The 26,086-nt window shown below is 38.2% G+C and overlaps 1 protein-coding gene across 1 annotated transcript in view; it reads left to right on the forward strand.

The window, feature by feature from the left end:
- LOC126175917 (kinesin heavy chain) overlaps nt 1–26,086 on the forward strand; it is a 90,240-nt gene that overhangs the window by 57,235 nt on the left and 6,919 nt on the right. The window contains exons 10-18 of the mRNA XM_049922987.1: nt 7,293–7,439; nt 12,017–12,157; nt 13,312–13,480; nt 13,581–13,755; nt 14,083–14,184; nt 16,081–16,213; nt 21,749–21,937; nt 23,005–23,140; nt 23,847–24,002. Of these exons, the coding sequence (XP_049778944.1) occupies nt 7,293–7,439; nt 12,017–12,157; nt 13,312–13,480; nt 13,581–13,755; nt 14,083–14,184; nt 16,081–16,213; nt 21,749–21,937; nt 23,005–23,140; nt 23,847–24,002 (1,348 nt within the window). The remainder of the gene's footprint in view (nt 1–7,292; nt 7,440–12,016; nt 12,158–13,311; nt 13,481–13,580; nt 13,756–14,082; nt 14,185–16,080; nt 16,214–21,748; nt 21,938–23,004; nt 23,141–23,846; nt 24,003–26,086) is intronic.

Below are 26,086 nucleotides of genomic sequence, written 5' to 3' on the forward strand. Positions count from 1 at the left end.
TGTAGAAACTAAATTTTTATTTAATTCGCCAGCTATGCTCAGAAAATGATTGTTAAATACTGCACATATATCTGATTTATCAGTAACAGAAATATTTTTACTACGAACTAACTTTATATCGTCGACCTTTTGCTGCTGACCAGACACTTCCTTCGTAACTGACCATGAGGTTGTAATTTTATCCTGTCAGTTAGCTGTTCTATTTGTGTACCACATACTCTTTGTCTTCCTAATAACATTTTTAAGCACCTTGCAGTACTGTTTGTAATGGGCACTGTAGCTTGATTGTGACTACTAACATTTTGATAGAATTCCCTCTTTGTTCTATATGATATCCTTATCCCACTAGTCAGCCACCAAGGCTGCCTTTTTCTGCTAGTACCCCATTCAGAACGTTCTAGTGGAAAGCAACTCTCAAAGAGCTAGGGAAATGTGTTAAGGAAAGTATTAAATTTCTCATCTATGTTATCGGCACTGTAAACGTCCTGCCACTCTTGTTCCTTGACGAGGTTTATAAAACTCCCTATTGCTGTTGGATTAACTTTGCTATATAGTTTGTAATTATATGTGACATTTGTTTGAGTACAAAAGTCTTTTAGTGCTAAAATTTGTGCATCATGGTCTGAAAGGCTATTCATTCTTTTACTAACAGAATCCCCATCTAGTTATGAAGAATGAATAAAAATATTGTGTATGGCTGTGCTCCTGTTCCCCTGCACCCTAGTTGAAAAAAACACAGTCTACATCAGATCATATGAATTTAGGAGATCTACCAACATCCTTTTCCTTGCACAATCATATACAAAATTAAAATTGAAGTCACCACATACAACTAATTTCTGGTATTTCCAATAATGTGACTCAAGAACCCTCTCTAGCTTGAGCAGAAATGCTCTGAAGTCAGAGCTAGGGGACCCATAAACAACAACAATAAGAAGTTTAGTTTCACTCAATTCAACTGCCCCTGCACAACATTCAAATATCTGTTCAGTGCAGTGCCGTGATACGTCTATGAACTCAAATGGAATACTGTTTTTTACATACATGGACACTACCCCATTCTGCAAGGAACTCCAGCCAGCTAATCTGTATCCTGGTAAAGGAAGCCTCTGAATCGTCAAATTACTTAAGTGGTGCTCCGAAATACCAATAATCTATAAGCAGTTCATTAACTTTATCTGTAATACCTCATATATTGTGATGAAATATGCTAATTCCTTCTCTACTTGGAAACATGATGTCCTCTGAAGGTGATTCCTTAGTTAGAGGGACTTCGTTTAAGCAGGTATACCTATCAGCTGACTTCAATCTAAAAAAGGTGCAGCTCTAACATCAACTACTACAGGAATTTTTTTCTGAGTGATCCCACCACCACCCACTACACCGTCACCTATAAGCTTTGCCAGCCTCCCCTTCCCCTACCTGTTGAGGTGCAGGTCTTGCCTATTGAAACCCGATCTACTGATAGGCTCAACTGGCACCACTGCAATGTGACCCATGCCCGTTGCCATCAGTGCCTTCTCCAGACCCATATGAACGCGCCTAACAGCCACATTAAGAAGTGGTCGATCATGATGCTGAAACAGTTGCACAAAATGCACATTAGTGCCACCAGTTTGAGTGGCTATCTTTACCAGGTCACCACCTACATCATATTCCCCGTCCCTCTCATGACTATTTTTTGCTCCACCCACTATCACTACCTGATCCTCCTCCGCAAACTTCTTACGTAACTCTCCTATGCTGTCAGTCAAATGAGCCAACCCTGCACTAGGCTTCACAGTGCTGGTGACCTGGTACTCACTCCCAAACACTTCCTGCAACTGCTGGCCCACACCTCTACCGTGCGAACTACCCAGCAGCAGAACTTTCTTCTTTCTGTTAGACTCTGCAACTGACTTAGGCCTCCTAACTGCTGAGGTCTGATGTATGTTATCTACAGCTACACCAGGCTCCTCTACACTCAACTCTGACAGTTGGTCAGATCTATTGCATATACACAAAGTACAACTGTCTGAATACGTCCTCCTCATCCTCGCTGCCTTTTTGCCAATTGCCAGTTCCCATTCCACAGCATCCTTCACCCTCCTCCTTTGCATATCGTAACTGCACCTGAAGGGCACAGATCTTTCGCTGCCCACTGGCTTCCCCACTACATTCCCCCCAATGAAAATACTTTGAACAAACCCCACACCGTAACCCACTACTCACAAACCTACAACAGAGCCCACTCTTCTCACTCGTGGTAAAATTTTATAGTTACTGGAAAAAACTAAACGTCTATGTTACCTAAGTTCAGTTACACCTGTAGAACTGTGTATAGAACTAACAATAGCGGTCTTCTAAGAAAGCAACTACTTTTATTAATAAGTCTTATGCATATGTTGTGATTCTTTTTAACACACAGTTTATTTTGCTTCTGTACTGATGTGAGAATGTTACAGTGTCTTTCGCTATAAAAATATATCGTCTGCCTGCCACTCTCTCATTGGCTGTGTAGAACCAGCAGCTGACACATCCCCTATCATTTTCATCATAACACATCATGACAGTCAGCAGCATTGCTGCACGAAGCGTGATGTTTAGCATATCCTGCAGAAATATGTACTATTGTTGAAAATTTGTCATATTTTGATGTCAGTTCAATTCTGACTACAAATGTATTCAGGCAAACTGTGGTAGATATTCAAAAAATCCAAAGTACACAGTATAGATTCCTCTGGTTGGCAGCAATATGAAATTTGCTGCCTGCTCACCAGTCCCTTCCCAACACTCAGTTTCAGCTATGTTTGTGTCTCTGTCTCCCCCCCCCCCCCCCCCCTCCTTAAAAGCCTTCCATAGTGCTGTGCTTGAGCAACAGTGAAACATGGATGGCTATATCCTCTAGGGTGCAGGTCATATGAAACTAAAGCAGGTGATACATAAATAAAAGTGCGTTATCATGATTCAGGCCAATTCTCGAACTTCTTTTGCTCATCCCACGATCAAGTGCCATTTGTTGGTACTGTCTCCGCAATGCATTGTTCCATTAATAATTTATTCTTGTGATTATTGCAGTCAGTTTAATGAGATTTGTTTTGTTTGTTTGAACTTTTGATTCTGTATTAATTTTCCTTCTTGTTTCATCTGAATGTCACTGTATTGTTCTAAAGGTGATTAAAAGCTGATAACATTTTCCTCCAGTATGCTAATATGTGAACAGCTACTGAATTTTCATTTGCAACACACTTTGTAAATCAGTAGTTTCTCATAGCCAAGTAAAATACTGTCTTTGGTTCAGAATAGTGCAATGGTGTTTGAAGGACAAGGCTTTCACCTTTGAATGCTACCTTTACATTAAAATCAGCATAAATATATGTATGCGGTATCAATATATGTATGAGAGGTCCTGTTGCAAACCTATTCAAATAACAACAAAAGGTTGTGAGTTGATAGAATTTAATGCCATTTCCTCATGTGCTTCACAAAATTGTCAGATTTTTAAGCAGAGATGAAGCAGACCCAGAATTATGTGGAGACAATCAGTTGAAGCAGAAGGTCAAAGGCAAGGAATAGGATGGGAGGAAGTGAAAATACTAGTAGAAGATAGAAAAAGATGGGGATGCTTCGCTGCAGCCCTATGCTCCACATGAGAAGTTAAAGCAATTGTTTATTATTATTAAAATAAATTAGATAATTGTAGGCCTAGTTCATAGTTCCTGATGTATCTATCAGTTGCACTAGCACCACAAGTCAAATGTCACATGATTGATCTAGCAATATCGATACGGTATCGAACACTTCTGCGTATCGGGAAATCTCGATCCTATTCAAACGAAAGCACTATTTGCTGAACATTACCCTTCTGAACTCTTCAAAGTAAATTTGTACAAAAGCTCTATGGCCAAAACTACATCTGTAAATGTAAGGTGTCTCCTGTATTAATCTGTTAAACATTGTAAAAACATTTACCTCAGCAGAAGTAGTCTCGTCTGTAAATATAAGAAGAAACCCGTGTTTTTCGAATGACGAAATTGGGAAAAAACCTCATCTTATAATCGGGTAAAGAGATTATTTGTGTTCTAGACCAAGGATGCGCAGACTGCGGACTACATGCGGCCCTGCTATTGATCTGACAGTGGCCTGCCCCTTATCATTCATTCTTGTAATTTTTTTTGTTTTTTACTCATATTTCATTCTCTCTCAGAATGGAGACTGCAGGCTCTTATAGAACTTTGTTCCTTTGAGCCCAATCCAGCTAGCATTGGGGCAGAGGATCCCAGTTCAGAATAATAACTTATCTCTGGACACAGTATTTTTGAGCTAGCGGCCACTATGAAGTCACAGTAAAGGGCCTTTGGTTGTAGCAATTCAGTACACGCCTATTGCTGTTGTTGTGGTCTTCAGTCCTGAGACTGGTTTGATGCAGCTCTCCATGCTATTCTATCCTGTGCAAGCTTTTTCATCTCCCAGTTCGTACTGCAGCCTACATCCTTCTGAATCTGCTTAGTGTATTCATCTTTTGGTCTCCCTCTACGATTTTTACCCTCCACACTGCCCTCAAATACTAAATTGGTGATCCCTTGATGCCTCAGAACATGTTCTACCAACCAATTCCTTCTTCTAGTCAAGTTGTGCCACAAACTCCTCTTCTCCCCAATTCTATTCAATACCTCCTCATTAGTTATGTGATCTGCCCATCTAATCTTCAGCATTCTTCTGTCGCACCACATTTCGAAAGCTTCTATTCTCTTCTTGTCCAAACTATTTATCGTACATGTTTCACTTCCGTACGTGGCTACACTCCATACAAATACTTTCAGAAACGACTTCCTGACCTTTAAATCTATACCCGATGTTAACAAATTTTTCTTCTTGAGAAACGCTTTCCTTGCCATTGCCAGTCTACATTTTATATTCTCTCTACTTCGACCGTCATCAGTTATTTGGCTCCCCAAATAGCAAAACTCATTTACTACTTTAAGCGTCTCATTTCCTAATCTAATTCCCTCAGTATCACCCGATTTAATTTGACTACATTCCATTATCCTCGCTTTGCTTTTTTGATGTTCCTCTTATATCCTTCTTTCAAGACACTGTCCATTCCGTTCAGCTGCTCTTCCAGGTCCTTTGCTGTCTCTGGTAGAATTACAATGTCATCGGCGAACCTCAAAGTTTTTATTTCTTCTCAATGGATTTTAATACCTACTTCGAACTTTTCTTTTGTTTCCTTTACTGCTTGATCAATATACAGTTTTAATAACATTGGGGAGAGGCTACAACCCTGTCTCACTACCTTCCAAACCAGGACTTACTAAACTGATAGTTCAGTAATTTTTGCAGCTGTCAACACTTACTTTCTTTGGGATTGGAATTATTATATTGTTCTTGAAGTCTGAGGGCATTTCCCCTGTCTCATACATCTTGCTCTCCTGATGGTAGAGTTTTGTTACGGCTGGCTCTCCCAAAACTGTCAGTAGTCTACTTCCAGGGCCTTGTTTTGACTTAGGTGTTTCAGTGCTCTGTCAAACTCTTTACGCCGTATCATATCTCCCATTTCCTCTTCATCTATGTCCTCTTCAATTTCCATAATATTGCCTTCTAGTACATTGCCCTTACTGGTACAGTGACATTAAAAATGCAATAGCAGCAGAACTATAAGAATTACATTTCTTAAGTTTCATCTTAAACCACGAATGTTTAAATTTCATGCAGTCAGATAGATTGATTGCTAATCACTCATTTATATTTTGGTGTACCTCAAATGGACTGTAAATAGCTGTTAGATTAAAATTTTAATCTTCATCAAATGGTAAAATTTGGTGTACTTTCTGACAAAAGATCACGAACATGCACATATTTCAGGAATAGTTATTCAAAACCATACTTCCGCGCATATACTTTATCCTTAATTATAGTATATAACTGCCTTTGTAGTGTTGTGTATAGCAGAAAAATTCTGTGTTATCTGCTACTTACAGCTTTATTTATACACAGAAACAGCAACGTTATGATTAGTATGGTGGCTGCTATTTCTGATTCAAGGTTAGACATTGTGGATTACCTTTAAAGTTACTTGAAGCAACAGTCAGAACAAGTCATAATCATTTTTGCAGTTATTGTACTTTAGCAGAGGCACCTGTGTGTGTGTGTGTGTGTGTGTGTGTGTGTGTGTGTGTGTGTGTGAGAGAGAGAGAGAGAGAGAGAGAGAGAGAGAGAGAGAGAGAGATGCGTATTTTATCATGCTTCTGCTTGTGTCTGTATATGTGTGGTTGGATATGTGTGTGTGTGTGCGCGAGTGTATACCCGTCCTTTTTTCCCCCTAAGGTAAGTCTTTCCGCTCCCGGGATTGGAATGACTCCTTACCCTCTCCCTTAAAACCCACATCCTTTCGTCTTTCCCTCTCCTTCCCTCTTTCCTGACGAAGCAGCTGTTGGTTGCGAAAGCTAGAATTTTGTGTGTATGTTTGTGTTTGTTTGTGTGTCTATCGATCTGCCAGCGCTTTCTTTTGGTAAGTCACATCATCTTTGTTTTTAGATATATTTTATCATACTTCTAAAAACAAAGATGATGTGACTTACCAAATGAAAGTGCTGGCAGGTCGACAGACACACAAACGAACACAAACATACACACAAAATTCAAGCTTTCGCAACAAACTGTTGCCTCATCAGGAAAGAGGGAAGGAGAGGGAAAGACGAAAGGATGTGGGTTTTAAGGGAGAGGGTAAGGAGTCATTCCAGTCCCGGGAGCGGAAAGACTTACCTTAGGGGGAAAAAAGGACGGGTATACACTCGCACACGCACACATATCCATCCACACATATACAGACACAAGTAGAAGTGAGAGGCGGGCCACCTAGACTCAGGCATATATATGTCTGCTTGTGTCTGTATATGTGTGGATGGATATGTGTGCGTGTGCGAGTGTATACCCGTCCTTTTTTCCCCCTAAGGTAAGTCTTTCCGCTCCCGGGACTGGAATGACTCCTTACCCTCTCCCTTAAAACCCACATCCTTTCGTCTTTCCCTCTCCTTCCCTCTTTCCTGATGAGGCAACAGTTTGTTGCGAAAGCTTGAATTTTGTGTGTATGTTTGTGTTCGTTTGTGTGTCTGTCGACCTGCCAGCACTTTCATTTGGTAAGTCACATCATCTTTGTTTTTAGGTATATTTTTCCTTCGTGGAATGTTTCCTTCTATTATAACCATATCATTAATTTTATCATATTTCATTACACATATACAATGAAATGTACAATGCTCTACATACAGTAACAAAATTCCACTTGCTATTTGAAATAATTTCTTTTTCAGTCTGCGCTGAACTCAACATCATCAGAACTTCAGCAACTGAAAGATATGTCCTCTCACCAAAGGAAACGCATAACAGAAATGCTCACCAACCTGTTGAAAGATCTAGGAGAAATTGGTGTTGCTATTGGAGGTGATAATGATATGAAGGTTTGTTTTAAAGTTGGTGAATTTAGTATTATATTGTTAGCACTTCTAGTTCATGATGTAAAAAGTAAAATTCACTTGAGAAAAATTTTAAATCATGAGGAAACAATTCAGCTAATATTTACCTTTAGGTGTGAGATTGTAATTACTGTCTATTGAGACATACAAATACCTTTTTAAAAAAGTATTGTCTTCTGGAACTATTAGGAAAGAGGAATTTGTTAGGGAAGGTTAGAAGTGAGAGGCGGGCCACCTAGACTCAATATTGAGAGGTGTCCCACCAGTACTGAGAACAAGGGGAGCTGTAGACAAAGTGGAAGACATCAGAGTGAGAGTCGTGTGAACAGTGCTGCTAAGAAGTACAAGAAAACCAGAAAAGGAGGTGGGGATAAACCACAGAGTGTGATGTGTACACACAAAGATTAAAAAGAAGAAATGTAACAGTAGATTACTGAGTAAATAAGAAAATCAGCCAAAAGGGATGAGGTATGTTGAAGGAGGCATTGAGGAGGGTGGCAGGATGTGAGGTTATTTGGAAGTTCCAGTCCCAAGAGTTCAAGAAAACTACTTAAGTGCTCAAGAGTTAATGGAAATTACTTAGTTGGGAGGAACTAAACAATCTACTTGGTGCAGCAAGCACTTGGGTCACTTGACTTGTGCTGTAGAGCATGCTGAGCAACTAGGTACTGGGTGTCCCAAAGGAGGACATTTATTCTCTCAGCCAGTTTAGTGGTATTTATCCATGTATAAAAGGCAGTGCAGTTAACACACATTCAGTGGTTAGTGTGTTATCAGTAGTACGAGGAAATTCACCTTGTGAAGATAAGTATTGGTCAGCCATTCTGTCTCTCTGTAACTACCATTTCCTAATGATGCATACATAACTGGCAGATATTCTTCCAGTACTAAGATGATAAATAATATGGGTTCGGGCATTCTTCATGTAAGATTATACGATACATAATTTCGTTACAGAAGTGGATTGGCCGGGTTTTAAAGTTGTTTCTTTATACCAGCTGTTGAAAGGTGAGGTAATATGAAACTGGAGTAGCTAATGTACGTAGGGGTGGTGCTGATCTTTGGGTGCTACAAGACTTCTCCATATTCTAACATAATTATTCTTGAACTGCTGCAGTTAGAAGTGATTAAAAGTAGCAGTTTGCTGTTTGGAGTATTCTTCTCCATTTTCTTATGTTATTTGATTCCTGTATCACTTGAGATAGTGAAAATATATATGCTTTCACCATCTGTCTTCCACATCCATGCTACTTTTTTTTTTGTAGAATCTACCTGCATTAAGACATCTTAATTAATGTAACATGTGCACCTACATTGACTTGTTTGTTCTGCAAAGAGTATTAAAGTAGCACACTGATGTTGCTTATACACTGCTGGCAATGAAAATTGCAATGCCATGAAGGCTACGTGCAACAAGTGTCAGCTTGGCATGATGTGTACTGAATGCTTGGATATGCAAATAATTTATGTTGCAGCACATTTCACAAAGTACATAAGAGTGACAGCATCATTATTCTATATATAAGCAAAGGTTAAGTAGTGAGTTTCTCAATCAAAATTAACATTTGAATCTTGTGAGATACACTCACCAAGTGGCAGAAGGAGAACACCCCTATGAAAAGTATTGAAATTTGCAAGCTTTTGGAGCCAGTGGCTCCTTCTTATGGCAGAAGGAAGAGGGCTGAAGAAAAAGGACTTGGTGAATTTAGAAATCGGAAAAGTCATGCAGAAGTGGATGCTTAAGTCTCCCTCAATTTGGGGTTCTTGGTGACTTTTCCAAACAGTCCCCAAGCATAAACCTCGCCAAGTCCTTTCCCTTCAGCCCTCTTTCTTCTGCCAGGAGGAGGAGCCATCAGCTCCAAAAGCTTGCAAATTTCAGTATGTTTTTATATGTGTGTTCTCCTGTCACTCGTTGATGAGTAGATTTTTTGTCTATCCAATTACATTTTATATTTTCAAAAATTGATCATTTTTGTTGCTGTTGTAGGTTGGTTGTTAGATGCTGTGATAGGCATTATGTAGGAAGGAGAGGAGGCTACAAGCATATTATCAGAATTAGACAGCAGCAGGATTTTGGCCTTTCAAGGTGGCGAATTATGATTCTGCGACATTTCTGCTTCCGTTGATGGGGATCCCACAAGTGTTGGGCAGATGTGAAATTGATGGATTCTGGATGACTGTACTCAACACTGTGCAGGATCCCAGTGGCCCCATACAGATAGGTATATGGTTTGCTCACCTGTCCAGGATCTTCAGACCTTTTTATGTACCTCGTGTCGGGAAATAGGATTGTTTGCAACAAGAGTAGTACTCAAGACACAGTGCCAGAACATATGGACCATCAAGGCTTTGTCAACAAAGTGATCATTGGTGTGGCTTCCCTTGAAGAGGCATCATAGGCAAGACATGTAGCCAGTGGTGCAGTCAGTGACAGAACTGGGTACAAGAGTTGCACTGTGCCGTCTTTTCAGTCCAGATTCTGTGTACAGCATTATGATGGATGTATTTATACTGCATTATGATGGACATATTAGTGTGTAGGGGGCTCAGAGGAGAACAAACGTTGCCAGATTGCGTCCATCATCATAGGCATCCAGGACCTGGCATGATGAGAGGTGGTTCCACTGTGTATACAACACTATCTTGTCCAATTTGCATAGCTGGTAATTTGGGCTATGGGCATCACACTTATGACATGTTCCAGCCGGTGGTGGTACTTTATCGTTGAGGCCTCTGTCACTCGCTTGTATCGAAGTTGTTAAATGGCAGATGGGCACATACACAAGAACTGTAACATACTAACCCAGTTTGTGGACACTTGCCTTTATGAGACTTCTGAAAATAAGAGAGGAATAAAAAGGAAAAAAACCTTGCGAATAGTAAAAATGATTTTTCATGTTTTGTATATGTGATTGATTACTGGTGTACTTTCTGGTGTTAAGTCAAGTTGTTGCAATAAAATGGGAATGACGAGTTGGCTGAGCAGCTAAATGCACACCATTAGTTTAATAGACAATAATAAAAACACAGTAAAGAACTGTTAAACAGGTTCAAAATATTTAAAAAGGAAATGTAGGAGCCTCTCATAAACCATTTTATTAAATGGCGGATCTAGTTGTGCAAAAATGCCTTTGCTTACATGACTGGTTTCAGCCCCAAAGGCCAATAGCCAGTGATAAATGAGTAAAACAGTTGTGGACACCCTCTATCAGTGGTGGTAAATATATTTGACAGAATAAAGAACACTAGTTCTAAGAACTCACCTTTTTCTTGTTATTTTCCCTCCTTTATTGTATTCAACCCTCACTGCTTGCAGGGACTGAAAAGCTTTTGGGTAGATAGTCTTTGAGTACTGTTGTCCACTTAGTGCATTTTGTGCATCAGTAAAAGGATAAGATTAAAATTCCCTGGCAGGCACAGAAAGAACATTGATGCCATTGTAATTTATTTTTTACAGTTTGTAAGAAGTCTTGTTTCTCAAATGCTACAGTTAACAAATGTACAACCTAAGTCAAATGTGGTTGTAAATTTCTTGAATATGTCCCACACAAAGAGCACACCACTGTAACAACACTTGAAAACACCGATGAGATACACAATATGGTATTGTGTAAATCACAGTTATAATGTGTGAAATAGCTATCACAATATGAATATTAAGAGAGAGAGAGAGAGAGAGAGAGAGAGAGAGTATAGTACACTTTACTTGAAGAATTAATTACAGGAAAGCTTTGGTGGGTGTGGGTGCCACATTTGTTGAATGTAGACTGAAAGCAAATGCAAAAATGAATTTTTCAGCAGTGTTTGGATTGTTACAAATGGCATTCAACAACTCGTGCTGATTTGTTGTTGTGTTTGAGATCTGATTCTATTTCCTCATGCCAGAAGAAATGAAACATAGTCTTAACTTCACCTTCCTTTGTTAATTTTGTCTATTGAAACGTTTATGGTCAGCACGTCATGGGGTGCAAAAGGCGTGCTTCTTGTTGGTTACATGCAAAGACTAAAACAGTACTGGATTAGAAAATAAGAGGAGGAAAAAAATTCCTCATTTATACAAACAGTGCACCTGCTTGCAAACCTATGTTGAAATTGGAAAAACAGGTTTTGAGTATGGAATTTTGGTTCACCTACCTCGCTTTTCAGGTGTGATGTATTCCTGCTTCCACTTATCCTTTCCTCCAAAGAAATTGTTGCTGGAAAGTGTTTCTGAGTTCAATGAAGAGGTTGTGTCAACTGTAGATGTACTTGACAAGTGCATTGATCTAATATTGATCTGTGTTGCAAAGTAAACTTTCCACCTAGTTGTATACAATATGTTAAGCAGCCAACTGCTTCTTAATTTATTATAAAGTTGTGCAAATTTAGGCATGTGTCGTGATCAGAGAAACAAGTAAACTAAGGTCACCAAGGTTCAGGTAGTGAAACCTGTTTTTACTTTTATGAGATGGGCCATTGTGTAAAAGTGTAGAATCATCTTGTCTATCAGTGTTTTATTTAATTTCATATTCACTCTGGTATCTGTGTCAAGTGATTAACTGTGTCATAATATATGTTTTTAGGTGTCTGCAGACAGCAATGGCAAGTTAGAAGAGGAATTTACTGTTGCGCGATTGTATATTTCGAAAATGAAATCTGAAGTTAAAAATCTGGTTCAGCGCTGTCAAGGACTAGAAACCTATCAGATGGATTGTAACAAAAAGGTAAGGTATTGCATGATAAAATTACGCTACATCCAAACATCAGATTGGTCTAAGGCTTTTTGCAGCTGACCTGATTTATTCTGTTGAATAGTTTAAACACACAAAATTGCCAGGAAATTTTTGAAATTCAAATTGAAGTTTTTCAGTACTTATGGGCTTATGCAAGAAATGAGGAGAGTATGTGACAGTTGCTTGGTATTTGGTCAGTATAAAATTTTCTCTTAATGAACTTTTTCTTTAGCTGTGAAAATTTGTTTTGAGATTGGAACATGTGAATCATCTACCACAATAACAGCAGTTTGGAATGGTAACATTAAACAAAAAAATGAGAGCCAAGCATTCAACTGTAGTTGTATCATCTAAAAATGCAGTGGGAACAGACTGGTTATGGGAATTTACTTTAAATTTATTGAGGTTCAGTGAGTGGAATGACAAAAAGAAGTAAATGGAAACTCGTGTAGCACTTGGAAATAGTATTTGCTTAACACACATACAAAAGCTTGACTTGTGAATTGGATAAAAATATGAGCCAATTGAATTATTACTCTGTTCTTTTATTACAGTCTATTGTATTACAGTCTATTGTTGCATTTGTCTTTACAATGATAAATGATTTTGTTCATTTCTTAACATCTTGATCCATTGTAGTGACTAATTAGTGACTTACAGAGGTTGTGCACAGCAATAATATTGATGGGTTGTTTTGCAATTATAGTGGACACTAACATATTCAGAATATGAATGAAACCAGTTATCATTGTAAAGACATGATAAGACTGTAATAAAAATATTAGAACTTTGTGTGTGTGTGTGTGTGTGTGTGTGTGTGTGTGTGTGTGTGTGTGTGCGTCAGAGAGAGGCAGCAGTAACAGATGTTGGAAGATGACTAAATTACAGAATCAAAACAGCCAAGAAAGATGATGATGGCAACAACAATGATACCACAAGGGTTGTTGAATAAAGTGAAACTAAAACTTAACTGAGGTAGAAAGACCTGACCGTATTAAGTGTAAGCTCAATAGCAGAGCATGGTTGGTTTGTTGTGTGTACTCATAAGTTGCAACAGTATAGAATATTTGTGGATAAAGTGTAAAAGTTTCAAATAGTATATATGTTGTGGGGTTAATCTGCATTATTTCTATTCCCCGCAACAGATAACAGAATACGAGAAAGACCTGGCAGAATGTCGTCTGCTTATTTCTCAACATGAAGCGAGGATGAAGACACTGCAGGAGTCCATGCAGGAAGCTGAAAATAAGAAGCGCACTCTTGAAGAAGAAGTTGATGCATTGAGAGAGGAATGTGCAAAAATGAAAGCAGCTGGTAAGTTGCTAAAAATTAGACATTTTTAGGCCCCTTGAGTTAATAAAGAATATTTTCCCTGCCGTCATATGTACTTATCCATTTATGAATTGAATTACAGAGCAAATGCATGCAGTATCGAGCAAGGAGAAGGCAGAAGAAAAAGAACAAGCAAACAAAATGAGGGTTGCACTTGAAGCTCAAATGGACCAACTGCGGGACGCTCACCAGAAGCAGGTTGGAACATTGAGAGACGAGATAATGGAAAAGCAGTCACAAATAAATGAACTCAAGGAGTAAGTGAACACATAAGATCATCATACTTGGCTTATGTTAAATTTGCATAAATGTACTGTAACAATTTGCATAAATGTACTGTAACAAAGAGGGGGATGGGGAGTCACTGTGGTAAAGGTAAAGTTGGTATCAAAGGTTACCATAAATGTTACCACAGTACCACTAGTTTTTTACTGCTGTGTGTTATAGAGAGTGCTTTTGTGTTTTCATTGAATGCTAACAAAATTAGTAAATTGTTACAACACTACCAAAGTGCATTTCAAAAAACGAATCTGTACCTAATATTATATGATCATCATAATTAATTTTCTTCTTTCCATTTACAGCTTAAACCAAAAGTTCACCTTAGCACACCAGCAGATGCAGCAGGACTACGAGAAACTGAAACAAGAAGAGACTGAAAAGAGCCAAAAGCTGCAGGAACTTATGTACGTATCATTGATTTTATTTTGATGACTGTATGGAAAATAACACACACAGATCTGTGGGAGAGTGTCACAGATATACTGAAGGAACTTAACTGGCAGACCCTTGAAGAGAGATGTAAACTATCCCGAGAAAGTTTCAAGAACTGGCTTCAAATGATTGCTCCAGCAATATATTCCCTGCATATCACTCCCATAGGGATCATGAGGATAACCTTAGAATAATTACTGTATGCACAGAGGCATTCAGTCAATCATCCTTCCCACACTTCATATGTGAATGGAACAGGAAGAAACCCTTATAATTGGTACAGTGAGACATACCCTCTACCATACACCTCACTAGGGTTTGCAGAGTACAGATGTAGATTAGGTACAGCTGCAGTAGTCAAATCAGTAACTGTTGGCTGATGTTGCTTCTGCCTTATTGTGTGGAACATTAAATAATTCTGTTGCATTGTTTTGCTTCTAGTAATATACCCTTGGATGTTTTCTTCATTCTTTTATTGTTAATGTTAAATGACCAGTCAGTAGGAAAAACCCTGTGTTTTAAGAAATATGAATGTCTCAACTCTTTATGATCAACTTGTTTTACAGCATTGTACTGGCTCCCAAAAATCTCGTACTGTATATGTTTTGATCGGTTCCCCTGGTGTTGGTGAATTGTCCTTAATCATAATCTGTCTATCGTTCTTTCTGTATGAATATTTGTAGTGAAAATTGTGCTCATCTGATTGGATGTAAATGTGTTTCAAAGATGTGTAAAATGCTTGATAGGTTTTTGGGGCCACTTTTAGCTTGATGAGTTCTTACAAACCAACAGTTTCTTCACCATACTAGGCTATCATTGTTAAAACACTGTAACTGAGAACATGTTGTCCTTCCAGGAAGAAATTTTCACTCTGTAGCGGAGTGTGCACTGATATGAAACTTCCTGTTAGATTAAAGTGAAAATTTCATTCTGGAAACACCCCCACACTGTGGCTATGTCCCCACAATATCCTTTCTTCCAGGAGTGCTAGTCTTTCAAGTTTTGTAGGGGAGCTTCTATGAAGTCTGAAGGGTAGAAGACAAGGTACTGGCAGAAGTAAGGCTGTGAGGACGGGTCATAAGTCGTGCTTGTGTAGCTCAACTGGTAGAGCACTTGGCCACAAAAGGAAAAGGTCCTGCGTTTGAGTCTCAGTCCGGCACACAGTTTTAATGTGCCAGGAAGTTTCATGTTGTTCTTAATCAGCTTGGACACAGTTAATGAATCAGATTACCTGTCTTTAAATCAGTGGGAAGGACAGGACGGAATAACAGTAATAGTATGAAAAGGATAGGCTCCTACTCACCACATAGAGGAGGCATTGAATTGCAGACATGCACAATGAAAAGACTGCTAAACATTTAAGATTTTGGCCGCAAGGCCTTCTTTGGAATTAGCGCGTGTGCACGCGCACCCACACACTCACACACGCACACAGCCACTGTCTCAGGCTGCTGTGGCCTGAGTCAGAGGAAGGCCGTTTTGCTGAAAGCTTAAATGTTTAGTAGTCTTTCTCATTGTGTCTGTGTGTGACTCATTGCCTCCCCTGTATAGCGAGTAACAATCTGTCCTTTTCATTATCCATGGTTAGGTATTTGAGCAATAGCAGGTAGCATTTAATTATGTGGGAAGCAGTCTCATCATCACAATTATTTGAGAATTAAACTTGTCTTTTTCAGTCTATTCGAACAGTGACTGCAATAACTTGAAGGTGACAATCCTAATTCTCAGAAGTGGCATAAAACAGTAAACTATTAAGCAACTTCATATGTAAATTTCATCTGCTTGTCTGTGGTGCCTTGCAGTAATCTGTTGTCTAGCTAATCTTCTTAGCAGTTGTTGCAAGTTAAATGATTTTCTCAAATTTACAGTCTTACGAATGAACGGCGAGAGCAGGCTCGAAAAGATCTTAAAGGTCTTGAGGACACTGTAGCGAAGGAACTGCAGACATTGCACAACCTGAGGAAGTTGTTTGTGCAAGATTTGCAGGCTCGCATCAAGAAGGTAAGATTTAGAAGTGTTACCAGATTTTAGATAAATAGATTTTTTGTTGTTTAAAATCAAATATTTCATAGCAAATAATGTTTGTGTCACTGTGGCAATTACCTCTCCCCAATAAATATTGAATAGTAATAGTACTTCAAACAGACAACCAAACAAAATTTATTTTATGACTTAAGTCATTATTTCAGTTTCACCAAAAGTATGGTTTCTTGACTCAAATTTACTGGATCGTTCTCATTTTCTTTATCCTGCTAGAAATAATTTATTCTGATTTACGAGTTATGTCCACAAAGGAAGTTCTGTTTGGTTATATAAAACAAATATGTACAGATATAGAAAAAAGATTTATTGTACAAAAATCTACACCTGTTAAACTACTTTTCTACAGAGCTTCCGAAATTTTGTAGGCACTTGTCATAGCGTGGCACAAGTTTTTGTATGCCTTCTTCATAGAAGGTTTCCGCCTGTGTATTCCACCATGTGGTAACGTGTTCTTTCAGCTCATTATCATCGTTGAAGTGCTGAACACCAAGGACAGATTTTAGGTATAAGAAGAGATAAAAGTTGCTAGGAGCGAGGTCCGGGCTGTATGGAGGATGATCAAATGTGTGCCAGTGAAATTCCCATAAGAGTTGTTTGGTCACATTCACCATGTGCGGTCGGGCATTATCGTGGAAAAAAAACACCACCTTTTGACAGTAATCGTCGGCACTTGTTCTGTATTGTGCAACGCAGTTTCTTAATGGTCTTGCAGTAACCATGTGCATTGATTGTTTGGCCTTGTGGCAAGAAATCAATCAGCAAAATGCCTTTTCTGTCCCAAAAAATCAGTGCACATGACTTTTCGAGGTGTCAAGATTTGCTTAGGCTTAACCTTTTGTGGGGATGAAGTGTGCGTCCATTCCATTGATTGTGTTTTTTCCTCCCCAGGGGTGTTTTACAGTACCCAAGTTTCATCCCCCATGATATCAGAGAAAGAAAACCATTGCCTTCTTCATTGCAGCGTGTCAGAAACTGAAGTGCACTGCTCATCTGTTCTTTTTTGTGTTGTTGTGTTGTTCAGTAAGAATTTTGGGTACCTAACATGAGCCAAATTTTCGAAAGTTCAGTTTTGCAGTAACAATTTCATGAATTAATGATTGTGAGATTTGCGGAACTTCCATAGCAAGGGCACTAAGTGTAAACTTACAGTTGTGCTTAATCTTCTCTTCAGTTGTGTGAACCGGTTGGTCAGTAACCACAGATCAGTCTGACCCATCTTCCAACCATTGAATCACTCGTAGCGTTTTGTCCATAAACCTCACAGATTTGCTGATGAATTTCCATTGGTTTAACTTTCTTAGCATTTAGAAAACGAATTGCAGATCTGATTTCACACGCGGCGGCATTTTGAATTACGGCTGACATTATAAAGAAGCACTACAAAGCACACCTAGTCAGCAGTGATCTGAAAATTACGTACATGTCTTCTCCTTGAGTCAGAGTAACTGCCGCACTTACTCGGAACTGCAATTATAGTAGTGCTGCAGATAGAAATAGAAACAGAACTTACTTTATGGACAACCCTCATATTTTTGCCAGCCATGTTTTGTTCTGTGCTGTTGTAATTGTCTCCATTTAACATACAGAAGTTTTAATGTGGCAAATGTGAACAGGTTATAAGAAACTTGTGAACTTCCAGCATCCTGGAGTAGCTTTAGTCAGCAACTTCTGTTATCAGTAGAATGAAAAACCTGTGCAAATTGCAGATATTTTATTTTTAATACAATGACTAGTGTCGGGTGAAGACAGATTTTTAAATCAATGTAACAAAGTCAAAAATGGCATTTCCAAAGATGTCAGAAAATGTACATTACACATTCAACTTCATTATGTAGATTTAAAAAAGGGTCTTAGCCCGAAACTAGTCATTGAATTAAAAATAAAATCTTTGAAACTTGTAGTGGTTTTTCATTCTATTGAGTTTATTTGAAAGACAATGACACTAACACACAAAGAATTAAACTCTGTGACCAAGCACAATGATCAGTGATCTACCCTTCTCATAATACTCCAATAAAATTTAAAGATTTTTAACTTAATCAGTCCTGATCCTGTTAGTGATTAAAAATAACCATTCCTGTTCACCAATACAGTATATTAACTTTATGCAACAGCAAGCTGATAGAATAACACAGCCTAACAAAGATGTATTTTCTGAATTCTGGGATTCTATAAGCTAAGTTTGCTGTTATGTTCTTTGGGAATAAACTACTTGTTCTGTTATAAAATCATATTATTAGGAATAAAATCTCATAATTATCTTGTAATAGTCTTTCTTACTTACAGATTGACGCTGATCATTCAGAACTATGGGAGGGGTACTGCTCCTTGGGTAGCTTTATACAAACTACTGTGCCCTTTTATTACTCTGTACACCACTGCACCTAAATACTAGCTGAATACACTTTAGTATATTTCTATCACAGTAAGCAATTTTCAAGTATAGAAGAAGGCATGGATTATCGGTTGTGCGCAGAGTATATAATAAATTAGTGTCCTGTAGCATTAACTACATACCATATTGCTAGACCTTCCACAAAACAAGGGCTAGCATGAATGTATATATCTTCTTAACCTTTAATGGTCGTGTGAGTCTCATTGGTGAATTTTTCATTGTCCTGTTTTACTTTTTCACACAGTCCTTTAACCAGATTTTCTGCCAGCCATTGTTAGTATTATATGTCTCCTTCTCTAGCAGGGAAAGTGTGTCTGCTGTTCCATGAAGTGTCTTTATGTGTCTCGTGTTTGTGATCACGTGTGGTGCAAATGAAATGTTCTATGATTCATCAATTATTCCACAATCCCTGCTACTCAAAGCATTACCAGGAACTGTTACTAGCTACAGTATCAGCTATTTGATATTAGTTTTCATCATTTTACAGCAAGCGAAAATACAGTGAAACCCCACTTTTACACTTTGCAAGGGACTTAATGAAAAAAGATGCGGGGAAGATGTGGGAAATGTTTTAACCTGTAAAAGTTATGTATAAGATAACCCCCTTGCATTTTTTGCAGCTATGTACATTTATCTAATAAAGGTTTATTTAATGAAAACCATTGATGTAACTGGAAGTGATAACTGTCTGGGAAGCAGAAATGTCAGATTTAATTTCATACTTGTTAATTGACGTTTTGGAAAGCCTGCAGTTGTCATTCATTATTGAAAAAATGAAACACAGCACCAGTTATGTACTTTTTCATACTTAGCATGACGCATTTCGAGAATTTATTTCTTGTTGTCAAGCGCAAATATTTACATAAGTGTTTCGTGTGGTGTATTCATATGTGTTGTTCTGCATCACTTGCACTGTAGTCATCTTTTGAGGCTATCAGGTACTGTGTCCCCTCAGTTATGTAGAAAACCACACACGCAAATTATCAGTCACATTGTTTGTGTAAAATCACCAAAAATGCATACGTAAATACTGCACTTGACAATGAGGATAGATTCTCTGACGTGTTTAGCTCAGGATGAAAAAATACGCAGTTGGTGCTGTTTTTAAACCAAAAACATTTGAGCAGTACAAAGTGAGTAAAGGTGTCAACTAGCGCTACAAATGACCAAACAATGAAACATGGTAAATATGGTTCGACAAAGGTGTCACGAAGATCACAACAATCACAAAACTGCACTTATGCAGTAGAGACAGTTTGGAAATGGTTGTGATTGGTCACGATATCTTTATTCGACTAAACCTAATTACTCCCATCAGCCTCCACGCCAAGTAGCACTCGGCAGTGGCAGGAGATACGGCATGAATTGTTCCAGCTTTTACAAATTTACCAGTCAAATTAACTTAGTAGAGTGCCCTGGTGTCAAGAAACTTAATCATGTATGTTTGTAAACACTACTTGATGACAAACATCATGCCATTGTCATTTTATGACAGTTTTTTCTCCACAAACATTTTTTCATGAAGTGTAAATCGCAGGATGATTTTGAATTTCTTGAAGCAAAATCGGGTGCGCATTAACATTGGGGGCATAGGAAATTGCACAGGAGTGGTAAAAAAAAAAAGTTGTAAACAGCGAGAAAATGTTAATTCCTGGAACGTAAAAGTGGGGTTATACTGTAGAAGTCTTTGGGCTCATAGGATAAAAGAGAAGTTCAGGAAGCTTGCAGTTTGAGAATTATCATCACAAGTGAACTCCTGTCAGATTTAAATACCATTATAGGTGTAAATTGCTTAGGTTTTACAAGCACTGATCAAATTGAGTATATTTCTGTTTGTAATTGCATATAAGGTTTATGAAGTCCATGTTGATCAACAATGCAGAATATCTAGCCCATCTAATTTGTCAGTTCACACACAAATTAAATATATTTGCTCTTCATAAGGTATAGTTTTTGGTGCTGTTAGTTTTTGAGGGCCGGCTGCGGTGGCCGAGCGGTTCTAGGCGCTCAGTTCGGAACCGCGCGACTGCTACAGTCGCAGGTTCGAATCCTGCCTTGGGTATGGATGTGTGTGATGTCCTTAGGTTGGTTAGGTTTAAGTAGTTCTAAGTTCTAGTGAACTGATGACCACAGATGTTAAGTTCCATAGTGCTCAGAACCATTTGAACCATTTTTAGTTTTTGAGGTTGCTGCTGTATAGTGCAAATATCCTAGTTGTTTCATGTCACGGTAACAAAGTAAGTATGAGAAAATCCTATAACAATAGGATTCAGAAAATTAATTTCTAAATTTCAGATTGTAAGAAAACATGTAATGTCATAGTTATCTAACTATGCATAATTATTTGTTTGGTCTAATACTATGTAATTAATCTTTCACAATTATGTAAGCGTGGGTGTTCCTCTTCTCCCACCAAACAGTTTATCGAAGAATCAAATGAGAGGGAATTTCAAAAATGTTATGTATGGCTGCTCCAAACATTAAATCAGCCATTTTCATGTTATAGCTCAAGCAAAGACATTGTGTGCCCAGCAAAGAATCTGCCAAGTTGTGCTTAAGAAAGAAATACTTGTTAGTTCTGGCAAACAAAAATAGAAAACTAAATACATTCCAAGACAATTTGTATTATCAACTTCAGAAAAGGAATAAGATAACAGAAAAGGTCCCCAGACCATACTGCAGTAAAATTAGTTCCAAAATGCACCAGTGTATTTGTAGACACTTATTATCATCATCACATTGTGTGCTAGAACAATGAATAATTAAAAATTCTGTGATCAAATATTTTGTATAAAATTATAGAGATAGTTTCAAAAATGTGTTTGCGTATATACTTAATAGCTGTTATGTACATCTGTAAATAAATGGTTAAAAAGTTAGAATATGCTTTTTCATTAAATAATTCAGATTCATGGTATAGGAATTTGTTTGAAGTTGGCTATCATAGTGACAGGTTTCTTCAAATAATCTTCTGGCATTTCGCTCTATCCTGTAATTAATTTTGAACCAGGTTATGTGTGCCCCTATGAGGTAATATGTCTGTTATTTATCATATATTAGTGTTTTGTGACTAATAAATATTGTTCTTTTGTCTCTAGTCTGCAAATGCTGAAGACAATGAAGATGATGGTGGTTCACTTGCACAGAAACAGAAGATCAGTTTCCTTGAAAACAATCTTGATCAACTTACAAAAGTACATAAGCAGCTTGTGAGGGATAATGCTGACCTGCGGTGTGAACTTCCTAAACTGGAAAAGAGGCTACGTGCTACTATGGAAAGAGTTAAGGTACTGTATATTCATTTTAGCATCTTTCGATTAGGTATTGTGGTAGAATGGGTCCCAAGTGTAGCTCCTCTTCAGTTTATTAGTTTCTTCTCAAGTTCACACAACTTTTGTTTCTTCTTTCAGCCAAGTGTAATCTGTGTACAGATATAATGGGCACCTCACAATTTTCTTTGAGAAGAAACTGTAAAATACTGGAAAAATAATTAAAAGGCAGAATGCTGAAGAAAGGAAAAAATCTTTTTGTTGAATGATGATTTTTATATTGTTTGTTCCTTATGAAGGGAAACTGTTATGTTGAATAAAATTAATGCCAACATTGTGGTTCTGTCATTTAGCTTTAATTCATCTGATAGTCGGCTAGCCACATCGTGTTAAATAGTTCCTTGGAATATTGCGGCTCTTCCTTATATTTACAAAGTAACTGGTCCACTGTCTTCCCTTAACCTCTATGTAATGGAACAACTTTAAGTAAATACAGTCCTGCAGGTAAATGAAGTTTGTTTGAGTCTTCTTAATTTAAGGTTTTTTAATTGATTAGAAGACTGTTTCATTAGCTTCAGTAATTGAGGTAATTTCTGACCACTTAATTGATATATATTGATAGAGATACAGACCATCAAACATATTAAATAGTTTTTTTTATTCATTTCAAACCCTCTGACATGACTAAATTTCAGTTAACTCAGAATATATGACACGATAGTGTAACAGTATTATGAAAATGGCTTCAGTTGCCGAAAGAGTGACCTCTGCTTCTTCTGCTGTTTTTTTTAGAAACATTTTATATTTGTGAAATTTAGGACAACAGATCGTCATCTGCAGTAAGAAATTTCATAGATGTGTTTCTTTCCAGGGATTGTCATCCAGTCTCTTTTCCTCATCAGCTTTCCGTTTATGGGGTTTGAATGACTGTATACCTAAACAATGTTTTCACAAATTTTATAAATCCATGAAGAAAATTATTTGTTATAAAGTATTGTTGCTCAATGTACTTTAATGACTATGCAGACATTGCAGCTTCGCTTAGTAGCTGGTGGGAGTAATCTTAATAAATTAATTACTTGCAGGCACTAGAATCTGCGCTGAAGGATGCTAAGGAAGGTGCTATGAAGGACCGCAAGAGGTACCAGTATGAGGTTGACCGTATAAAGGAAGCCGTTCGTCAGAAGAACTTGGCGAGACGCGGACCCAGTGCCCAGATTGGTATGTCTCATTTGAATGTTCATATATCTTGGTTGATGCATAACTGGTGGAAATAAATATGGAAGCTAAATGATAAATTATGTACATCATAATTGATTTCTTGTGACCGTTTCCATTGGTGTTAGGAACACACATGACAGCTTCACTCACTCGGATTTCTTACTTAATTTTTCATTTGTCATGTCATTTTATCAGATCTTATATTTTCACATACTGATGTAGAAAATGCCGCACAGGCTTGTTGGATTATACGATGCCATGTACTTTCTTTACTCATGGATTGTATCAAGCCTTTCCTTAACTTTGTGTTTAGAAAGTTAATACTCCTTGTTGTGCTGTATGAGCAACCCATTGGAGTGCATTAAAAACGAAGTAAATGGTGTTCAGTGTTTAAGAACAAAAATATGAATATGTTCCACAAAACACAAACACTTGCATCTTCTGTAGTGCGCTGGATTGTTTATGTATTTGTTCATTTTGAAGAATAAATAAAATATTAAGAGCATTGTTATATCAACAGACTCACATTAAAGGAATGTGCCTGTAGCAGTATAACTACTTGTGTATTTATAAGAAATGTGAGGAAATTTATGTTCAGACTAATTAATCCTGAACAGTGGTTCTTTTGAAAGCATTTAAATTCGCTGTAGAACTTATTAATTTTTTTATGCCTGTATGGTAATATAGAATATTTCCATTATTACAGCAAAACCAATTCGTGCTGGTCAGCATCATACACATCTTAGTGGTAACCCAGCTGCTATTCGAGGAGGCGGTGTTGTACAGGGTTCACCACTTACAAGACTTATTAATGACGATGAGATGCGCAAGAAGAAAGCAGTTATGGCTGGTGGCTACAGAGGTGAGTATTTGACATTCTGTTCTTTCCCTCCTTCGCCACCTGTCCAATCCTGTCATCATCCCCTTCCCCCTTCCCTCTCCCCATCCCTACCACCTTCTCTCTTGTTCAGCAGAGCAGCATCTGTCTGAGGTGGAAACTTTTCTTCACTCAGAAGTCACAGAAACTTTTATTCACTCAGAAGTCCCAGGACATCATTTCTTGATGTGGAACACATTATGTAAACTGCAGACCTGCCTAATAGAGACGGATATATCCATGCAGTAAGACCTTAAAAAACAACTTTGATAACACAAAATCAGATGTTTTAAAGTGGTCAGTAAAATGGTGTGCATCATGTACATAATAATCATTGCAGGTTAATAGAAAGTGTTAAGGATTTTGATTTTATACTTACAAACATACTGCAGTAAGTACATAATATTTGGTGCTCTGAGACATTGTTAATTTCCTAATGAGACTCTTGAGTGTCACTACATAAATTAGAAGCAAAGGTAACAACTCATCAATTAGTTGAGGTGTTGAGTTCTCGAAAGACAAATAGACAAGACTGAAAATTTAAGATGACCTGAAAACTACCATTTTCAATGCACACGTGCGCGCCCATATGCCGCCACACACACACACACACACACACACACACACACACACACACACACTCTTCGCTATATTGTGTTGGCTGAATATACTGTGCTGGCAACACAGTTTTGCAACTTCGCTGGGGTTGTCAGAAAGAAAAAAGGAGTCAAGGAGGAGAGAGGGGGTTGGAGAAGGGTGGCTTGGCGGGAGGCAAAAAGTATGAGAGATGGGAATGTGGGTGAGAAAGGCAGTAGATGCTCAGAATTGGAATGCAACATGGGCATCAGTCATGCCAATGACTCCGAGGAGTGAGTTGGGAAGGGGTAACAAAACAGAGGAAGGGGAGACTGCAGGGAAAATGCTGTGTTTGCAGGGTGAGTGAAGTTAATTTCCTTTGGGAGTGTTGAGGTGAGTGTGGAGCAGGGAGCTAGTTGCAACTGGGGCCACGAAAGTTACGGGAACGAAAGACGTGTTGCAAGGACAACTCCCAGATACGTAGTTAAGTGAAGCTGTTGTTGAGAAGGAGCACCCATATAGCACAGGCTATGAAGCAGCATTGTAATTGAGCATGTTGTATTAAACAGCATGTTCTGCCACTGGATAGTCAGCTCTGTGGTCTTGACCAAAGTTCTTGGCAATGGCCATTCACCAGATAGATAGCTGGTAAGAGCACAGCAAGCAATAAAGGAAACAAAAGAAAAGTTTGGAGTAGGTATTAAAATACATGGAGAAGGAATAAAGACTTTGAGGTTCGACGATGACATTGTAATTCTGTCAGAGACAGCAAAGGACTTGGAAGAGCAGTTGAACGGAATGGACAGTGTATTGAAAGGGGGGTATAAGATGAACATCAACAAAAGCAAAATGAGGATAATGGAGTGTAGTCGAATTAAGTCAGGTGATGCTGAGGGAATTAGATTAGGAAATGAGATACTTAAAGTAGTAAAGGAGTTTTGCTATTTGGGGAGCAAAATAACTGATGATGGTCGAAGTAGAGAGGATATAAAATGTAGACTGGCAATGGCAAGGAAAGCGTTTCTGAAGAAGAGAAATTTGTTAACATAGAGTATAGATTTAAATGTCAGGAAGTCGTTTCTGAATGTATTTGTATGAGGTGTAGCCATGTATGGAAGTGAAACGTGGACGATAAATAGTTTAGACAAGAAGAGAATAGAAGCTTTAGAAGTGTGGTGCTACAGAAGAATGCTGAAGATTAGATGGGTAATTCACGTAACTAATGAGGAAGTATTGAATAGGATTGGGGAGAAGAGGAGTTTGTGGCACAACTTGACAAGAAGGGATCGGTTGGTAGGACATGTTCTGAGGGATAAAGGGATCACCAATTTTGTACTGGAGGGCAGCGTGGAGGGTAAAAATCGTAGAGGGAGACCAAGAAATGAATACACTAAGCAGATTCAGATGGATGTAGGTTGCAGTAGGTACTGGGAGATGAAGAAGCTTGCACAGGATAGAGTAGCATGGAGAGCTGCATCAAACCAGACTTGGGA

This window comes from Schistocerca cancellata, chromosome 3 (genome assembly GCF_023864275.1).
Source record: "Schistocerca cancellata isolate TAMUIC-IGC-003103 chromosome 3, iqSchCanc2.1, whole genome shotgun sequence".
In the NCBI taxonomy this organism is placed as follows: Eukaryota; Metazoa; Arthropoda; class Insecta; order Orthoptera; family Acrididae; genus Schistocerca; species Schistocerca cancellata.